The sequence below is a fragment of the Otolemur garnettii genome, unplaced genomic scaffold (assembly GCF_000181295.1).
Source record: "Otolemur garnettii isolate 467f Iridium unplaced genomic scaffold, OtoGar3 scaffold00011, whole genome shotgun sequence".
Classification (NCBI taxonomy): Eukaryota; Metazoa; Chordata; class Mammalia; order Primates; family Galagidae; genus Otolemur; species Otolemur garnettii.
Window position 1 is genome coordinate 20498203 of NW_003852406.1, and position 20464 is coordinate 20518666.

Genomic DNA, 20464 nt, shown 5'->3' on the forward strand with positions numbered 1-20464 from the left:
CTGCTGTGCTATAGGTGACAAGCTTCTCTCCGGCTCTTACTCCCAGGCTTTTTAGGCGAGCTATTGTATATATTACCTGTACTCTTTGGCACTAGGCAGTTACAGTTTGTCTGTTTCACAGTGTTTTGAGCAATGTCCACTGCTTTTCTGCAATGGGTTCCAGGTTAGGTAAAATAGAGATAACTGCCTTGTGACAATTTTTCGGGTAACTCTCAGATAGGTTAGAACAAACAAACACAATAATTGTGAATGAAGTGGCTCTGGTCTCTACATACAGGGACCAGGGTTCCATCTGGTAGGTGAACTTTTGTCTAAGTTCTTGTTGGGCCAGAGAATTCAAAAAGTTTTGCTGCCATTTTAAGTTACCCTTTTTAAATTCATCATTTATTTGGTTGCAATTCATACAGAGGTGAGTGCCAAACAAATGCACATATATTTTAAGAAAAGAAAAAGACTGTATTAAAATCATAATATTCAATATATACCAACATATAACAAAATATGACTATAAGTCATGTTTGACTTCTGCAATTACAAGAGTTATTTGAAGTAGTTGTTATCAATGTCCAAACACTTCTGATTACAGTAAACTACTGCTTGAACGATGTTGACCAAAGCATACACTTGTATCACTGAGCATGCCGTTTTAATTTCTGCCTAAAGTACCATCAGTATAGCTGGTTTTTGTGGTATAGCACATCCTTCAAGGTCCCCCAGAGATAGAAGTCAAGGAGTGTTAAGTCAGGACAGGATGGGGGAAACTCAGCTACACCTACTTGTCCTATCCATTGTTCTGGCAAGTTCTCATCCTGGTAAGCTCTCACTGGAAGTAAGATCAATCATTCTCCCAAAGTGTACTAATTGCAGGTAAAATGGATGTGCATAGCATGTTAGTTATGTTAGGTAGGTAGCTAGGAATCCAGCTCTTCAGGGGAAGGAAAACAAGGTGGGATCCCCAGACTTCCATCTCCATGCCAACCACCTTGATTTTGTTCCAAGTGATTGCTCACACCTGGAGAAAAGGGACCACTGTACCAATCTACCAGTAAGAACTTAGTGTGCCAACTGCAAAAGGATGCAGAAGAAGCTCTCGATTAGCAATAGGTGCAATAGAGTCTTTTAAAAAATTAATTAATTAATTAATTTTTTTTTTTTTGAGACAGAGTCTCACTCTGTTGCCCTGGGTAGAGTGCCGTGGTGTCGTAGATCATAGCCAAGTTGTTAGGCGTATTCTTTTTGATTGCTGAGTAATATCCTATTTTTTAAAATCAACTTTATTTATTTATTTTTATTATGGGTAATTTTTATTTATTTTTATTTTTTAAAATTTTATTCAAATTAAGATAAGGGCACAATATATTTAGGTTACATTTTTCTCACTTCCAGGGCAAAGTTCCATTTGTAGAGGAGCCCCTCATCCAGCGGGTGTGTTATCCAGCGGGTGTGTTATCACAAGGTGCACACCTCCCACCCTCCCTCCTTCTTTCTGCCATACATCCTCCCTGCTTCCCCCTCCCATTTCCCTCTGCCCCCGAACTGGACTATAATAGTGTTTTGTTGTTCTTAGGAACATGTAATTGTTTATATATTGATTTCATATTAGTATGGAGTACACTGGATATTCATCTTTCCATTCTTGCGATACCTGGTGAAGAAGAATGTCTTTCAACTCCATCCAGTATTTTTTATTTTTTTATTGTTAGGGATTCATTGCAGGTACAAAAAATTAAGTTACATTGATTGCATTTGTTAGGTAAAGCTCCTTTTATAATTATGTTAGTATTCTAACATAATTTTTTTTGAGACAGAGCCTCAAGCTGTTACTCTGGGTAGAGTGCTGTGGCATAACAGCTCACAGCAACCTCCAACTCCTGGGCTTAAGCAATTCTCTTGCCTCAGCCTCCCAAGTAGCTGGAACTACAGGTGCCCACCACAACACCCAGCTATTTTTGGGTTGTAGTTATCATTGTTGTTTGGCAGGCCCAGGCTGGATTCGAACCTGCCAGGTCTGGTGTATGTGACTAGTGCCTTAGCTGCTTGAGCTACAGGTGGTGAGCCATTATGTTAGTATTCTATGTTATGGTTATATCATAGTTTGGGTATTTATTCATTGAAGGTAGTTTCTAGTTTGCAGCTCTTATAAATAAAGCTGCTACAGACATTATCATACAAGCTCCTGGGTGAAAGTGTTTTTATTGGCTGGGCACAGTGGCTCATGCCTATAATCCTACCACTCTGGGAGACTGAGGTGGGAGGATTGCTTGAGCTCAGGAGTTCAAGACCAGTCTGAGCAAGAGAGAGTCACTGTCTCTACTAAAAATACAATAATTAGCCAGGTGTCATCGAATGTTCCTGTAGTCCCAATTACTCGGGAGGCTGAGGGAGAAAGATTGCTTGAGCCCTAGAGTTTGAGGTTGCAGTCAGCTATGATGATGCCACTGCACTCTACCTAGGTGACAGGGCAACTCTGTCTCAAAAAAAAAAAAAAAATCTTTATTTATTCACCCAAGAGGGTAATTGCTGACTTGCAGGGTAAGCACATTTGTTTTTAAAGGAGCTGCCAAATTATTTTTCATAGCTGCTGTATCATTCCTACCAACAAGGTATATAAGATCCACATCTAAGAAGGCTATGTCTAACCCAACGTCATAAAGATTTACTTTTAAGTTTTCTTCTAATATTCACGTGGTTTTAATTTTAAAAATTTAGGTCTGTGGGCCTGGCGCCTGTGGCTCAAGCGGCTAAGGTGCCAGCCACATACACCTGAGCTGGTGGGTTCTAATCCAGCTTGGGCCTGCTAAATAACAATGATGGCTCAACCAAACTACTGTTTCCCAGCCTGTTATTAACATGAGTTAAGGTATTATTAACCTAAATAAAATGTAATCTGTATGATAAAAAAAATTTAGGTCTGTGATTAATTTTGAGTTATTTTTTATGTGCTGGGTAAAGACCACAATAGTTTTAGGGTCCCATGAAAATGCTTTGAAACTTTTAAAATAAGAAGAAACAATTACGTAAAATCAACTCAGATTACATTTGTATTTATAGCAACAGTTTTAAAATATAATTAATTGCTTTTAGAGAAGAAGGTGTCCCTGATGTTCTTTCTCACAACAAATATATGTTAACTTTCCATACTAACTTTCCAATTCTTTGACTGCAACTGGGTATTCTATAATTCAGTTAAATTCTTTTTTTATTTTTTTAGTCAGAGTTTCACTCTGTTGCCCTAGGTAGAGTGTCATGGTGTCATAGCTCACAGCAAACCTCAAACTGCTGGGCTCCAGCAATCCTCTTGCCTCAGCCTGCCAAGTAGCTGGGCTTACAGTCATTGGACACCATGCCTGGCTAGTTTTTCTATTTTCAGTAGAGATGGGGTCTTGCTCTTGCTCAGGCTGGTCTTGAACTACTGAGCTCAAGGAATCTGCCTGCCTCAGCCTTCCACAGTGATAGGATTACAGGGGTGAGCCATCCTGCCTGGCTCAAATCAACTAAATTCTGACACTATATCCAGGAGTTAGTGCAAATCCCACAAGTGAAAGCCTTAGTCCCACAAGACCACCCCTATTTTAGATACCAGTTCCAAGTCCTTTGGGCCACTTGTACTTCTGACTGACCACCTATAAATTCAAGGGTTCCTATTATTCCTTCCTCAGTTTTGGTGATTCACTAGGTGACTCACAGAACTCAGGACAACATTTTACTTACATTTATCAGTTTATTATGAAGGATACAACTCAGAAACTAGCCAAAGAAAGAGATATATAGGGCAAGGTATGGAGGGAGGTTGTGCAGAGCTCCCACACCCTCTCACAGCCCTTTCCTCTAGACCTCCCATGTGCTCACCAACCCAGAACCTCTTCCATATCTAGTAGAAGAGTTTTTATAACTCAATCTCCAGCCCCCTCCTCTCCCTGGAGGTGAGGGCAGAGTGGGTGATGCTGGAAGTTCTTACCTTCTAATTTCGCGATGACCAACATCCATCCTGAAGCTATCTAGAGGCCCCAGTCTGAATCACCTCATTAGAATAAACACAGGTAAGATTGAAAGGGGCTTGTTGTGAATAACCAAAGAGACTCTTATTAGGAAATTCCAAGTGTTTTAGAACTCTGTGCCAGAAATCAGCAACAAAACCCAAATATAGTAGATTCTTCACGATGCAGGACTTAGAGGTGCCAGCGCCCTATGTAGTAGGAAATCCTCCTATAATTTTTGACTCCCTCAAACTTAACTACTAATAGCCTACTGTTGGCCAGTCACTTTGTCAATAATATAAACAGTCAACAAACACAGTTAGCATGTTATATATATTGTATATTGTACCCTTACACTAAAATAAACTAGAGAAAAGAAAATGTTATTTAAGGAATCATAAAGAAAAGACAATATATTTACTGTTTATTAAGAGGAAGGGAATCAGGGCAGTGCTCGTGGCTCAAAGGTGCTAAAAAAAGAGGAAGGGAATCTTTATAAAGGGTCTTCACCTCCAGGAAGAGGAGGGGTTGCTTTCGGAGATGGCCGAAAAGTCTCATGTAAGTGGATCCATAGTGTTGTTCTAGAGTCAACTGTATATATTTTTAATCTACCACTGGGTCTGAGAAGACTAAAGTATCTAGGGCCTCAGAAGTCATAATATGGCCCTTTCATTTGAGTTGCTTTTCCAGTAGTCCAGGCTCAAGACTGGCAGATTGGAATGGGCGCAAAACCGAGCAACAGTGGGTGATGGTGGTGGAGAGGCAGAGAAGTGACTGGCCGGGTGTGTTTCAGGATAGAGTCAGGTGGACTGGCTCATGGATTGAATGGGGGTGGTGAATGAAAAGGAAAAATCAAGGATGCCTTAACAGCTTCTTTATTTGAAATACTGTTGCTTCTTTAATTTTTCTTTTCAAGATTTAAGGAACTTCTAAAAAAATTTCAAGCTACTGATAGCTTAAAGCAATGTGGTAAGGCATATGTTTGTCAAAAAAAATTGAAACATTTTTTTTCCTCCCTACTTGATTCTTCTAAAATTTGACAACTCTCATGAGTACTCTTACTTTTTATGACAAAATCATTATTTGCATAAGTTCAGTAAGAATCTTTTCTCTTTAACAGGATGCAATTGAAAACATTGGTTATATTACCATGCCTTTGACCAAAATGTTGTAATTTAAAATGTGTATAGAATGCTTATTTTCAAGGGTTTACAGCTTTACAGTCAGTGAATAAAAAGTTGTCACCTCCTGGCAGGCCCAGAAACCTTCAGATATTAAATATTGCAGGCAAAGGTCTGATGTCTGCCCAGGTTTAACTTCCTAGCATGAAGAGGTTTTTAACAGTCTAAAATGAGATTCCTCGATAAAATTACCAGCAAAGAAAATATAAAAGGAGCCTATGTGGTTATTCTTGCTGCACTTATGTAAATAATCAGGCCAAGTTTGAGACTAAACTTATTTTACAAACAGATTAGTTTAACCATGATTATCTTTGGTAGAAATGGGAGTGACTGTAGAGAGAGAAAAATTATATTTCAGAAGGAAACTGTTGTATTGTTGTTACTAGGTTGTAGCCCTGTTCACTATTTTTGAATTTTTCTTATCTACCTATAGCTTGGATTGGATCCTAAATTCTTCTAGTTTCCATCAACATCTGGCTACAACTCTCCACTAAGAACAAAAACTGCTAAGCTGAACAACTCGATATAAACTTCAAGGGATAATTCTCATGCCTCATGTAGAAGCCACACAGAGATTTGGCCAGAACATTGGATGCCATGACCAGAGATATTCAAACTGCAAACCAAGATGAGAAGCTGCTGTCTTCATGCAGTGAAAGGCTCTTCCCAAGATTATCAGAACAAGACTCTACCACAATAACACTTACTCTTCTTCATTTTTCCTCGCTCACCTCTTTCACTTGGCAGAATAATGATGCCGCAGTTAGTTTCACAATCAGTAGTTTTGGTGGGTAACTTGATGAAGTGTAGCATGTCAATCAAACCCAAATCTTAACAGGACCTGAGAGAGCCTTTTTTATCTTGGCTGAGTATAAGGGACATTATTGGTGGCACGTGACTAATTGGTACTCCCTGGGCCCCTCCCATCTTTCTTAAAGAGGTCTGGCGTGGAAACTGTATTGAGGGGAGATGCTCAGTGTGGGGGGGAACTGAGTGGGACAGGGACTCCCCAGAAGCTGAAGGCCTCTCTCTTCCTCTCATGCTCTCACTAGAACTGGTGGTCCAGGGGTCTTACCTTATAGTCCACATTGGAGGCCATAAGGACCATAAAGCACCCTGTTGCTATAGCCAAATTTATTGTCATACCAGGTAATGAACGTGATAAAGTGTTCCTTGAGGGCAATGCCAGCATTGAAGGTAGAAGAGTTGAGTGTCACTGTTAAGGTTGGAGGAGACAATCTGATGCTTAGTAAAGCCCAGGATGCCCTTGAGGGGGCCCTCTGATATCTACTTCACTACCTTCTTGATGTCATCATATTTGGTGGGTCTCTCCAGATGGCAGATAAAGTCTATAACTGACATGTTAGCAGTGATGTATGGACACAGAAGGCCAAACCAGTGACCTTTCTGCTCAGCTTAGAGAAGATCTGAGCCACAGCCTTGGCAGTGCTTGTCAAGGCAGGGATGATGTTCTGTTTCCAGAAAAAAAACTTAACTACTAATAGCCTGCTGTGGCCATCATGCCACAGCTTCCCAGAGGGGACATCCACGGTCTTCTGGGTGGCAGTGATGACCATGGACTGCTATCGTGAGGACCTCCACAAGGCCAAATTTATCTGGATGACCTTGGATGGGGTACTAACCAGTTGGTGTTGCAGGAGGCATTGCTGATGATTGTGAGGTTGTTTTTGTACTTTTCATGGTTCACACCCATTGTAAACTTGGGGGTATCAGCAGAGGGGGAAGAGATGATGAACCCCTTGGCTGTCTGTCTTAGTGAGACTCAGCCTTCTCAAAGGCATCAGTGGATTCCATGACATAATCAGTGCCAGCATCACCCCATTTGATTTTGGTTGGTTCATATTCCTGGAAGATACTTAATGAGATTTCCATTGATAACAAGCTTTCTGTTCTCAGCCTTGACTGTGCTATGGAACTTGCCATTGGTGGAATAATACTGGACCATGGAGACCCTGTAGTTGAGGTCAACGAAGGAATCTTTGATAGTGACAATATCCACTTTGCCAGAATTAAAAGCAACTCTAGTGACCAGGTACCCAATATGGCCAAATCTGTTTACTCTAGCCTTCACTTTTCATGGTGGTGTCTCAGGGACAAGACTGGTGCTGCGTGAGAAGATGAGGCTATCTGTCAAATGGGAGGAGCAGAGACCCAAGAGAGCTTTTAGTCCACCTAGTGGGTAACTTTAGCAACATCCCTAATGCAACTATTTGTTCAAATTCTAATAGTGGTCTCTTTTACAGAGTTAAAATTTTCTGCTTTAATTTAAACCATACCTGGTATGCTAAATGATAGGATTGGTACCTACTAACTAAACAGGGAGAAATTTGTGCAGTTGCTCAAATTTATTGCATGTAGATAAATGCATCCGGTATTACAGAGACTGAGTTGCAAAAAGTTAACAAACAGGCTACTTTGTTAAAACAGGTAGCTTTCTCCTCTTGCTAATTCTTTGGTCTATTTAATTTTGGTTGGTTCAGTTTATGGCAATCCTAGCTAACAAGCATACTCTAAACTTTGGTATTATCTTCCTGATAGTAATATTAATAGTTTCTGGCCAGGTGCAGTGGCTCAGCCCTATAATCTCAGCAGTTTAGGAGATCTAGGCACGAGGACTGCTTGAGGCCAGGAGATTGAGACCAGCCTGGGCAACATAGCTAGACTCTGTTTCTGTTTCTGTTCTCTGTTTCTCTGTTTCAGAAAGATTAATCAGGCATGATGCTCACCTGTACTCCCAGCTACTCAGGAGGCTGAGGCAGGAGAATTACTTAAGCCCCGGAGTTTGAAGTTGCAGTGTGCTACGATGATGCCACTGCACTCTAGCCTGGGTGACACAGCAAGACTGTCTCAAAACAAAAACAGGCTCGGCGCCTGTGGCTCAACCGGCTAAGGTGCCAGCCACGTACACCTGAGGTGGCGGGTTCGAATCCCCAGCCTGGACCCGCCAAACAACAATGACGGCTGCAACCAAAAAATAGCCGGGCGTTGTGGCGGGCGCCTGGGGTCCCAGCTACTTGGGAGGCGGAGGCAGGAGACTCGCTTGAGACCAGGAGTTGGAGGTTGCTGTGAGCATGATGCCATGGCACTCTACCCAGGGGGATAGCTTGAGGCTCCGTCTCAAAAAAAAAAAACAAAAACAAAAACAAAAACAAATGAACAAAATAGTAGTTTCCCCAGTGTGCTATATCTTCTCACAAAGTTTTAAATGTTTGCATACCACCACCTGTTGAATATCAAATGGTCTCTTTTCAGCTGAAAAAACAAAAACAATGAAATGCATGATCATGAGGACACTATAACCCGTGAATGATGTGTTGAGCCTGGAAACCCAGAATCAGGGTAGCTGAGAGTAGCACCTATGCTCTTAGTTTTGGTTATACTCTCACGTAGGTTGAGAACTGAACAGAAAGAGAAGATAAGAACTGAGCCATAGGTGACCCAACATTTAAAGATTAAGCCAAAAAGGAGAAATCAACCAGTATTTAATAATAAGTCCAGTGAGGGAACAGGAATGTCATCACAGTGTGATGTGGAGGGAAGTTAAGGGGGTAAAGTGTTTCAAGGGAAAGGAAGAATGTCAATTGTCTGTAATTCTGCTGAGAGGTCAATTTAGATATGAATGAGGAATTGACAATGGACTTTGGAAACAAGAGTATTAATATTCTTGGTAAATGATCATGGTGTTAGAAGCCAAAGCTGGATCAGGGTAAGGTGGGAAGTAAACTTTAAGCAAGGAAGTGGGAACAAGCACTGCAGAGAGATCTTGAAAAACCTCTCTGGGAATTTATTGTACAGAAGGTAGCACAGAATAGGATGGTTGCTGGAAGTGATTTTGGAGTGCAGGGGGCTTTATTTTAGATGGAGAAATTTCAGTATGTTCATATGCTGATAAGAGGAATTCAACTGAGAGGAAAAAAACTAATGATGCTGGAGGGGAAGTAATTGTAGCAGTAAAATCCTTTAGGAATGTGAGAGTGAAGGGAATCCAGGTCACTGGTGGAGGGACTGGCCTTCATCTCATTCATAGCAACTCAAATGTTGCTATGGAGATAAAGAGTTGTTTTGATGGTGAGAAGGGAGTTCATGTCTGATATCTTTAATTTTTCCATAGGCTCTGAAGCAAGGTTGATCAACAAAAAGTGAGGTTTGAGGAGGAGTTATAGGAGGCTTTTAATATTATAGATAGAAAAAGGAATGAAATAATCCTTCCATCAAGTCCACTTAAATGTCAATTTAGTGGAGAAAACCCTTTTAGGATTAAGTACATTTACCAACCCTTTTTGTCTCTCTCTGGACCTTTGCTCCTTTCTGGTACTCATTACCATGTAATTGTATCTTTTTAGTTCATTTGTCTGTTCCCCCATTAGAGCATTACAGAAGGGTGGGGACCTTGTCCGATTTCCCACTTTATATCTACCTCATACATAGTGCAGAGCCAGCCGATGTTCACTAAATAAATACTTGATGAAATAAAAATGTTAATGAACGGACGTCTTCAAAATTTTGTTTTAGGTCACCCTGTTAAGTACTTGTTTGGGCAAGTTATTTTCCTGAGATTTCATTTGTGAATCTATGCCACAGGAATTATAATCTCTTACTTGCCTACCCCTCTGCTTTATCACGAGTAGTATCTGAGCCAATAAACCTAGAAACGCTTCATCAAGTGCTCCTTAAATGTAACGGATTGTTATTTTTAGCACGATGGTAGCCTCGCAGGTAGCAGGTGCTGAAAAAGCCTCGCAGATTGGGGGAGGGGAAATTTTGTTTCTGTGACTGCTGCAATTGAAGCTCCGCATTAGTGTTCCGCTGGTTGCAGCGGGGCGGGGCTCAGGCCAGCGTCCTTCTTGCTCTGGCCCTTTCCAGCGGGCGCTGGGCAAGGACAGAAGGGAGGGCAGGGAGGCCAAGTAGGGAGTAACTGTCAAACGTCGCTGCTTGGCGCCATTATTTAAATAGTACGTGCCTGTCTCGCTGCTGTGCGTGGCCGGGGCGGGGCTCCGAGCGTCCGGAGTGGGGTGGAGGCCAGGGGCGGGCCGGGAAGGTGGAGAGGCGGGGAGGGGCGGGGTCAGGCCAGCCACAGGGGAGGGTCTAGCGGCGGCCCCTAGCGAGGTTCACTGCGCTTGCGCTGACAGACGCAAGATGGCGGACAGTGCGGAACTAAAGGTAAAGCGCAGCTCGAATTCACTTCTAATATTCGGCCGCGGAGACGGCGCCGCTGGTGCCGGGGGGGATGGGTCCGACCCTGGGGGGCCGCTCGGGTCTGACTGCACCCGGGCCTGGAGTTGTAGGGAGGGAGGCGCGCTTGGCCCCAGCAGAGGGGACCCGGCTGCGGCGGGCCGCGGGCCCCGGGTGCCTCGGGGGCGCTGACGGGTCGTCCCCGGCGTGTTATTGTTGTGGGCGCCTCTGGCGGGGGTGGAGGGGGAAGAGATAGGGAGTGGGGAGGTAGGGGCTGCGGCTGTCCCCGGGGCTCGGCTTCCTCACCTTCCAGGCAGCCTCCCCGCCCCCCATGGGGAGCGGGGCTGGGGGCAGGGTGTCTTGTAGGGGGGATTGGGAAAGCTCCCCGTGGCCGCTTCCTCTTCCTCCTTTGCGGTCCCGGGCTCCTGTCAGGCGCTTTCCTCAGACCCCCGGGAACTTGGCTCCGGCCGCCCCGCCCCTCCGTGGATCCTTACCGCCCCCGCCCGGGACTCGGCTTTCCCCGGTTGCCCGCCTGTCAGGAGGCGCCCGGGGTACCCCGCTTGTGGGAGGCGCGATCCTGGGGCGATGGGGTGGGGATGTAGGGGAAAAGCTCCAGTAAAGTTTAGCAAGCCCCAGGCAGGCGTTGGGGTTTGGCTGAGGGGTAGAGGGGGGAATCTGTCTGGGCGGGACGTTAGTCTTCCTCGGTGATTCCGGGGAACCAGAGGAGGTTTCTCCCCCCTCTAAGAGTGTGTATTTGGAAGCAGTGGTGGGTGGTGAGATGCAGCTACCTCTCCCTTCTCTTGCTTTAGCTGGTGTGGAGGGTGAGCGGAGCCTTTGGGGGTCTCTGCACACACCATGATGGCGATGCCATAGCTGATGGAGGTGAATGGTTCGTGTTTATATCCCCCTGTTGCCTTTTGTTTGTAGGGACATCTTGCTGGCCATGTTGATTTGAACGAAATTCTCCCCTCATCCTACTCCAACCCCCAATAAATAGAACGTTCCTCCGTTCCTCTCAACTGTACCAATTACTCACGCCTCGCGAAATTAGATGAAAGGGTGCCCCCTTTCCCCCGCTTTTTCTCCCACCCCAGGCTTTACCTGATGATGGCTTCTTTACCGAAGCAGATATACCACTACACAAGCAGTTGGGGGAGGGAGGTGGAACCCTTATGATTGGATTGTGACAAATGGGGCTCCGCTTGAATAATTTTGGTTTAGTAGCAAGCAGTTCTTAACTAACGCGTATTATTTGGAGCCTCTGAACGCAATATTCCCTTCACTGTGGCTTCCTGTGTGTATGAACCAAGCAGCTGGTTTTATCTTGACCCGAAGAACTGACATTTCTGTCAGAGTGCAGATTGGGATATACAGTTGTAAATCTTAGGGGACAGTCTTCTTTTTATAATTAATAAAAATTGTTTATTTTTTCCCCCTTTATATTGAAACGATAGCTTCTAGCAACCAAATGCCAGATTTGTTTCTGGAGAGTTTTTCCTCTAGGACAGCCTCACCGAAAGATCGTTTTTCCTAATAACTTTGCAGTTCCAAGATTTATATGTTAGAGTGTCATTCTTTTTCAATTTACTTAGAATTACAGATTTATTTAAGGGAGAGCATATTTAGAATGGTCTTTCCCCCCCCCAATTTTAAACTATTAACTGAAATGAGAAAGCCTTAGGAATATTTGAGTATTTGGAGATAATTAACTCCCTTGTAATAAAAAAAGTACACAACTTTATGATACATGGTTTTCTATAATTTTTGTCTTAAAATAGTCACTATGTTGCTGTGATCTTTGCCTTCTAATATTTAATTTATCAGGAGTCTTTTTGAGTGATAGCTAATCTGTTCTGTTATACACGGAGGGTATGTAGAATAAAGCTGAAAAGCTTGTGTGGGCTATATAGTCACTCTTGATGCTGTCCAAAGAAACAACTATGGAAAGCACATGCTGAGAGATTTCCTTCTTTGTTCTTTCCCATTTTAAGAAAGTGCTTTGGGGATAGATCAGATCCCTGGTGTGAGTCTTGTCAGATAAAGTTTCTCTTTACAAAAATGAGCCAGTATCAGATAAACACCAAACACTTGGGAGAAATGTTATTTTTCTAAAATTCATCTCCTCTTTTGCTTTTTCAAAAATCGACTTGAGCTTTTCCAGAGGAGTTGTTTTCTACTTTTATGTTCCCATTTTATAATTTTTCAGATTATCATAACTATTTTGATATGTTGGTATGTCATTTGTGTGCCTGCGACTTTGAGGAGCTGTGATGAATTGCTTAGTACTTCATTGTGGTTAAAGTTGCTGTTCTTTTTTTGGGGGGTGGAGGAGGAGATCTCAGGAACGCCTACCATAGTTATTTGAGAATGTGTATATATAATTTGCAGTAGGTTTGGAAGGTACTCCTTTTGGAAATGATATTTTCAGAGGGTTTTTGTTTGTGATTTTTGGAGGTAAATATCATACATTCCTAATAAAATAGGAAAAATCAGAGTAAGAAGTAAGAAAAAACTTAGACTTCTCTGAAATTTTAAATGAAAATACAGTACTTCCAACCATGAAGCTCTGAGTTAACACAATGACTTTTTTGTTATCTTAGTTTACAGCCCACACTTGATTTTGCTGTGGATTATATTAATAATTATTTTTCTCAGGGTCCTTTTAGTGAGTCTTTTTAAATCTATGAGGAATCTGCAAAGATCAGTTGGGAAGAATAGATAGATTTGTATCTCTTGTAGGAATAGTGCAAGCTGCAACACTTTAAGATATTGCCAGTAAAAATTAGATTGTGAGTCATTCGTATCAAAATGAGTTCTCTGTGCACATCTGTTTATGAAAGATTTAATTTTTCATTAGAATACCCATATATGATATTTATAAGAATATGGGGAGAACATTTTATCATTTTTAAGAACTTAAAAGTAAGAGAGTATAAGGGCCAGATAATCTTGGTTGTTAAAAGTCCGACAGCTTCGTGCAGCTTCTCTTAAAGTATGGTACTTTTTTTTCTTAAACAAATGTTTTTTGCATTAAAACTCAAACCAAGTTATATTGCCATTTTAACTTACAGGAGGAACAGTGGGAGGGAAGAAGTTCATCATCATTTCAGTGCAGTAAATAGTGGGAAGAGAAACCATACTTTTAAAAGAATAAGTGTGTCAGTAAATTCCGTTGTCATTTTATGCTTGTTTTCAAGAAATAGCTACTTGATTTTGATCTTTGTGGTGTAATTTATTTGCTTTTATTTCAGATAAAGGCAGGTAAATCTGCCAGTTTATTCATGGTTAGATTTGAATCTCCATAACTTGGTTTTGTCAAGTGCCACATTTAGGTGGCTTTTATTTTATGTTATCATTTTTATGAACAGTATTTAAAAATCATTTATGAAACACTATAGTATAGTATAGTTTTTAAGTATTTCATATAATTATTTTGAAATACTGCTTTCTTTTCATCTGCTGTTTTCTCCTGGGTGATTTTATTGTCTTTCTCTTCAAAGACTCTCTTGTAATCCCTGTTGATTGCAATAGTGCTTAGTGGCTAGTCCAGAGCTGATTAACCTTGGGTTTCTCCTGGTGAACGCCATCAACATGCTGCTCCATGGTTCTTGCTGAGGCTTTTGAGTTGAATGTGATTTGTACCTTTTCTTGCTGGTACCTTTTGTTGTTGTTGTTAATTTTTGGTTTGTTTATTGTTATACTTTTATTGTTTCTGGGTAACTAGGAATAAGAAAATAAAATGGCTAACAACTATAGTGGGAATTGGGAAGAAGTATCTAAGACTCAGGAAAACTAGGTACTTATGATGAGATGTGGCCTTTAAAAACAACAGTAGAACTGATTTATTATTTATAGAATAGATAGTAGTGTTTTCTGAAGAATTTGGTTCTGGCAGTAAGCATCTTGTTTTTTAAATGTTTAATAACATTTAGTACTTTGCAGTTCACAATATATTAATTATTTCATTTGATCTTTTCAAAAGTTCTTTGATTTAGAAAAGGCAAGTATTAACTCCCTTTTATGGGTAGAGAAAGTGGGCCCAGAAATGGTAAGTGATGAGCTTAAGGTCATACAAATAAAAGTAGCAGGACTTGAGCCTCCTTAAGGTGACATGGCAGTTCTGGAGTCCTCTAGGGTGCCAAGCTCACAAAGAGTAAGGGCATTTTTGGACATTCTTTGTGTATTTTGTTAGCTTCCTTGAAGAAAGTTTAGAGTTTGCTGGTTGGAATCAGACACATTAATTTTTGCAAATAGCACTTTACTTGGGAAATTTCAGAGAATACTAAAAAGTAAGCAAAAAAATTTACAGCACCTGCAATCTCAACACTCAGAAGTATCATGGTTAACATCTGGGTATCTATCCATTTAGATTTTCTCTCTAAGCATGTGTCTGTGTATATTTATCACAGAAGAGATCACACTGTTTTTGTTGTTGTTGTTTATAATCTGCTATTTTCTTTTCTTTTTTTTTTTTTTTGAGACAGAGCCTCAAGCTGTCCCCCTGGGTAGAGTGCTGTGGCATTACAGCTCACAGCAACCTCCAACTCCTGGGCTCAAGCGAGTCTCCTGCCTCCGCCTCCCAAATAGCTGGGATCACAGGCGCCCGCCACAACACCCGGCTACTTTTTGGTTGCAGCCGTCATTGTTGTTTGGTGGGTCCAGGCTGGGGATTCAAACCCGCCACCTTAGGTGTACGTGGCTGGCACCTTAGCCGGTTGAGCTATAGGCGCCGAGCCTATAATCTGCTATTTTCATGGCCAGCTATCTTTCTAGGTTCAGGGGTATCCGGCCTGGGGCTGATTTTATGAAGACTTTTTTGCATATCCGTGTGCTGGATATCATGAAAAGTATGCTCCCACCTTTTTTTGCTCATCAGCTTTCATTATTGTTTGTGTATGGTTAATGTATGGCCCAAAGCAGCTCTTTCAATGTGTAGCAGAGAGAAAAAAATGGACCTTCCCATATGAAAGGTTGCATTGTGTTTATTCAACTAGTCCCTATCATTAGACGATTTTACTTTTTTGCTATTTTTGTCTATTAAATTTTTATTTTATTCTATCTTTTTTGGAAACAGAGTCTTGCTCTTTCACATGGGTTAGATTGCCATGGCCTCAGCCTAAATCACAGCAGCTTTCAACTCCTGGGCTCAAGCAATCCTTAGTTTCAGTCTCCTAAGTAGCTGGGGTTACAAGTTTAAGTTTACCACACTTAGCTAATTTTTCTATTTTTAGTAGAGACAGAGTCTTGCTTTGCTCAGGTTGGTCTCAAGCTCCTAAGCCCAAATGATCCTCCTGCCTTGGCCTCCCAGAGTGCTAGGATTACAGGCTTGAGCCACTGCAGTTGCCCTTTTTTGCTATTTAAAACAATGTCTGACAAATAGCCTTGTGTAAAAGTTTGCAAATAATTTATCTTAACTAAACCTATTGATAGGACAGATCTTTTTTTGAGCTTTGGAGAGCAGTGCAAATGGTTTTTTGATCAAACTGTTAGAGTGAAAAAAATTAGTAATTCTTGGTTTGTTCATTGTTATACTTTTATTGTTTCTGTTTCTATAAACCTGTCAGATAAGATTATTAAATAATGGCAGATTTTACAAAATATGAGCAAACATTGCTTCTGAATCTGAATGTTTGATAAAATATGAAATTGGTTATGAAATATAGGGTGTCCCCGAAGTTGCCATACATATATATACAGGGAAAATGGGAAATTATTGCCAATTGTACCTTTGTTTACAAAATATTCATTATAAAATTTTACAAAATATTTCTCTATGTGTTGGTATATACATATAAAAATATTTTTAAAAATACAAGTTTGCTTTTAATCTACATGAAAAATTAAAATAACCCCTGTGAATTTTTGCTTGCTAAAAATAAATACAAGTCTGTTAATTTCTGTGTATGGCGACCTTTGGGATATGCCACAGTATGTATAACTTACTTCAATATGTTTGTAAATTATATCTCAGTAGTAAAATGTTGCACATTTTTATGCCTTATTTGATGCTTATCAGTTTCGGTTTTGTTTTTGAGACTTGAGTATAGTAATGTGGCTCATAGCAACCGCAAACTCTTGGGGCTCAAGTGGTCCTCTTGTCTCAGCCTCCCAAGTAGCTGCTACTATAGGTGCCTGCCACAACACCTGGATGATTTTTGTATTTTTAGTAGAGGTGGGGTCTTACTCTTCCTGTGGCTGGCTTGGAGCTCCTGAGTGCAGGTGATCCACCCACCTCAACTTCCCAGAGTGGTAAGATTACAGGTGTGAGCTACCGTGCCTGGCTGCTTATCAGTTTTTAACTGGCATTTTAAAACTATTGAATATTAACTTAAAGAAAGTAGAAATGAGAATTTACTAATTTTTTTTTTTAAGACAGAGTCTTATTAGGTCTTCCTTGATAGAGCGCTGTGGCATCATAGCTCACAGCAACCTCATACTCTTGGGTTTAAGTTATTCTCTTGCCTCATCCTCCCTAGTAGCTGAGACTACAGGCATCTGCCACAATGCCTGGCAATTTTTTTTTTGTTGTTGTTATTATTGTTTGATGGCCCAGGCTGGGGTTGAACCCACCAGCTCCAGTGTATGTGGCCAGAGCCCTAGCTGCAGAGCTACAGGCGCCAAGCCTTACTAATATTTTTAATGTGAAAGCAAAGTGTTGCCATAGTATTAAATTGGTAGGTAACACTGTTTCAAGGAGCTGGTTATAGAAAGATTACGTAGGCAATGAAGTTTATTTTAAGAAGGAAACTTTATGAGTCAAATCAATTAATAAATGCATGTGTGAATTAAGATAAGAATACTGTTTGTGCAACTGTTTAAGTACTACATTGTAGAAGGAAGAGTTGATGAAGTTAAGGGGGGCGAAATTGATACTACTCTAAATTTGATTTTTTAGAATTTAGTTTTCACTCCCAAATCTGTTATTTGTGTAAAAAATTTTATCATTATAGGTTTAAAAAAATAGGCAATAATTGCCATTATACTTTTCACTGCTCTTACTGCTAGAAGTTTGTGACTGTACCTCTTCCTACATGTTTAAAATTGGGATACTCCATTGCTTTTGATTCCCTCTACTCTTGGTTTCAGTGGTATCACATGGAAAGATAATTTCCTAAAGTTGTCTATCCCTGGAATTGATCCTCTTAGAATTTTCTCATAAACCTTCATTCTTTGTTGAAACTTCTAAAATTCATCAAAATGAAGAAACCACCTTTTTTCCTTTTCTGCTTTTCCTTAGATCATAAACTAGTAACTGATCAGTAGCTCTTGTAGGACTGTTGTAAACTTTCCTGTTTTTGAAAACTTTGTCTCTTTTACCTTTATCTGCTATTCTCTGCTTTCAGTTCTCACCTCTTTGGTTGCCAGGTTAATTTCACCAAAACTCTCCTTTTCATTCTGTCACTCCTGTCTATAAAAACTTTGAAAGGCTTTCCATCAAAAGTTGAGTAAAGTATTAGCTCTCTGTCAGGTATTCAAGATTATCTATAGTCTGATCCCATGCTACTTTGTGTGTTTGTGTTTTGTCTTCTCACTTTAAAGCAAAAGTCCTCAACTTTAAAGCTAGAGCTGTGGCTCAGGGCCCATAGCTCAGGGATTAGGGCACTGACCACAGACACTGGGACTGGCAGGTTTGAACCCAGCCCAAGTCTGCTAAACACCAATGACAACTGCATCAAAAAAATAGCCGTGTGTTGCGGCAAGTGCCTGTAGTCTCAGCTACTTGAGTGACTGAAGCAAGAGAATCTGAAGTCTGAGAGTTAGAGGTTGCTGTGAATTGTGACGCTACAGCACTCTATTGAGGGTGACATAGTGAGACTCTGTCTCTAAGTAATTAAATAAATAAATCTAGAGGTGTTAGTTTGGTTCTTTTTGTTGCCTAGTGTTCTGTTTGTACATCATTCTTCTTATTCTTTATTGCCCCAGTAGAGTGCCTTGGCATCACCTCAGTTTCTTGAGCTCAAGTGAGCCTCTTGGCTCAGCCTCCCAAGTAGCTAGGACTATAGGTGCCTGCCACAACACTGGCTATTTTTTTTTTTTTTTTTTGCAGTTTTTGGCCAGGGTCGGCTTTGAACCTGCCACCTCCGGTATATGGGACCAGCGCTCTACTCCTTTGAGCCACAGGTGTCACCCAACACTGGCTATTTTTATTTTTAATTTATTTTTGATTATTTATTTGAGACAAGAGTCTTAAGCTGTCAACCTGGGTAGAGTGCCATGGTGTCACAGCTCACATCAACCTCAAACTCTTAGGCTTAAGCGATTCTCTTGCCTCAGCCTCCCAAGTAGCTGAGACCACAGGAGCTCGCCACAGCGCCCGGCTATTTTTTTGTTGCAGTTCTTGTTGTTATTGTTTAGCTAGCCTGGCTTGGGTTCAAACCCGCCAGCCTCGGTGTATGTGGCTGGCGCTGTAACCACTGTGCTATAAGTGCCAAGCCAACACCATTTTTAGAGATGGGGGTTTCCCTCTTGTTCAGGGTGGTCTTGAACTCTTGGGTTTTTTTTTTTTTTTTGAGACAGAGCCTCAAGCTGTCACCCTAGGTAGGGTGCTATGGCATCACAGCTCATAGCAACCTCCAAGTCCTGGGCTTAAGCGATTCTCTTGTCTTAGCCTCCCAAGTAGCTGGGACTACTGGCATCTGCCACAATGCCTGGCTATTTTTTGGTTGCAACCGTCATTGTTATTTGGTGGTCCCGGGCTGGATTCAAACCTGCCAGCTCAGGTGTACGTGGCTGGCGCCTTAGCTGCTTGAGCCACAGACGCCCAGCCTGGTCTTGAACTCTTGAGCTCAAGCAGTCCACCTGCCTGGGCCTGCCAGAGTGCTAAGATTACAGGTGTGAGCTACCTTGCCCAGCCTTTCACAGTAGGTGCTTTTAATAAATATTTATCAAATGTGAACAAATTATGTTCAAGTTTTGTTTCTGTCCAGGATGGAGGCTTGATGCTCTTGTCTGTCTGAGAATGTAAATTGAAAATATTCTGAGGGTCACATCTTCACTCTTTTTTTCATGCTGCTTCTTAGATGAATTTGAATAACATTAAATCCAGAATAATTTATAAAAGACTTTTACCTTTTATACTATTTTAAGTTGCATAGATATTAAATGAATACATTTCTCATTGTAATGATACGGCAATAAAGAGAGTAAAATTTGAAAGTCCTCCTTATTCTCGTTCTTCCCTAGAGGCAACTGCTTTGGTATGAATCTGTTCTTTTCTGGGTGGGCAGGGAAAGCATATCAGCTTTATTGAGATGCATAATTCACATACCTTATACAGTTCACCCCTTTAAAGTGCACAATTCAGTGTTTTTTGGTACATTCACAAAGTTGTGCAATCATTACTCTGATCAGTTCTAGAATTCTTTTTTTTTTTTTTTTAAACCTCAAAAAGAAACCCTGCATCCTTTAGCTATCTATCACCTTTTCTCACAGCCCTAGGAACCAGTGATCTACTTTCTATCCTGTAGGTTTGCCTGTTTTGGACATTTCATATGAATGGTATCTGGCCTTCTATTCATTTTTTTTTCTTTGTGGGCATTTAAAATGTGTACATTTGTATAGCATTTGTAATTTATTGTGTGTATGTCTAGATCAGAACAAACCTAGACACATAGGAGGAACTCAGTAAATATTAAGTTAATGTGCACGTACATAAATATCTTTTCTAAAAACATAAATGGATCATACTGTACATAATATCTTACAACTTGGCTTTTTCACTTAATGGTATATACTAAAGAGCTTTCTGTGACATGTCTAAAAATGAGATGGTCTTTTTAGTAATGCCTAATATTTCATATGTATGTTTATAGAGATTTATCTCTTGGGCAGTGCCTGTGACTCAAAGGAGTAGGGCGCTCCATATGCCAGAGGTGGCAGGTTCAAACCCAGCCCTGGCCAAAATCTGAAAAAAAAAACCAAACAAACCAAGATTTACCTCTTAAATTTATGAACGTATCCGTTAAAAGTTTTTTGATTTTTGAAATAGTCTCACTTGGTAGAGTGCTGTTGCATCATAGCTCACAGTGACCTCAGACTCTTGGGCTCATGCAGTCCTCTTGTCTCAGTCTCCCAGATAGCTGGGACTATAGGCACCTGCCACAATAGCGGCTA

The 20464-nt window shown here is 41.0% G+C and overlaps 1 protein-coding gene across 1 annotated transcript in view; it reads left to right on the top strand.

The window, feature by feature from the left end:
- The first annotated feature begins 10173 nt into the window (after positions 1-10173).
- The window catches only part of PIAS1 (protein inhibitor of activated STAT 1), a 144011-nt gene continuing 133720 nt past the window's right edge, over positions 10174-20464 (top strand). The window contains exon 1 of the mRNA XM_003784457.3: positions 10174-10339. Within this exon, the coding sequence (XP_003784505.1) occupies positions 10316-10339 (24 nt within the window). The 5' untranslated portion in view covers positions 10174-10315. The remainder of the gene's footprint in view (positions 10340-20464) is intronic.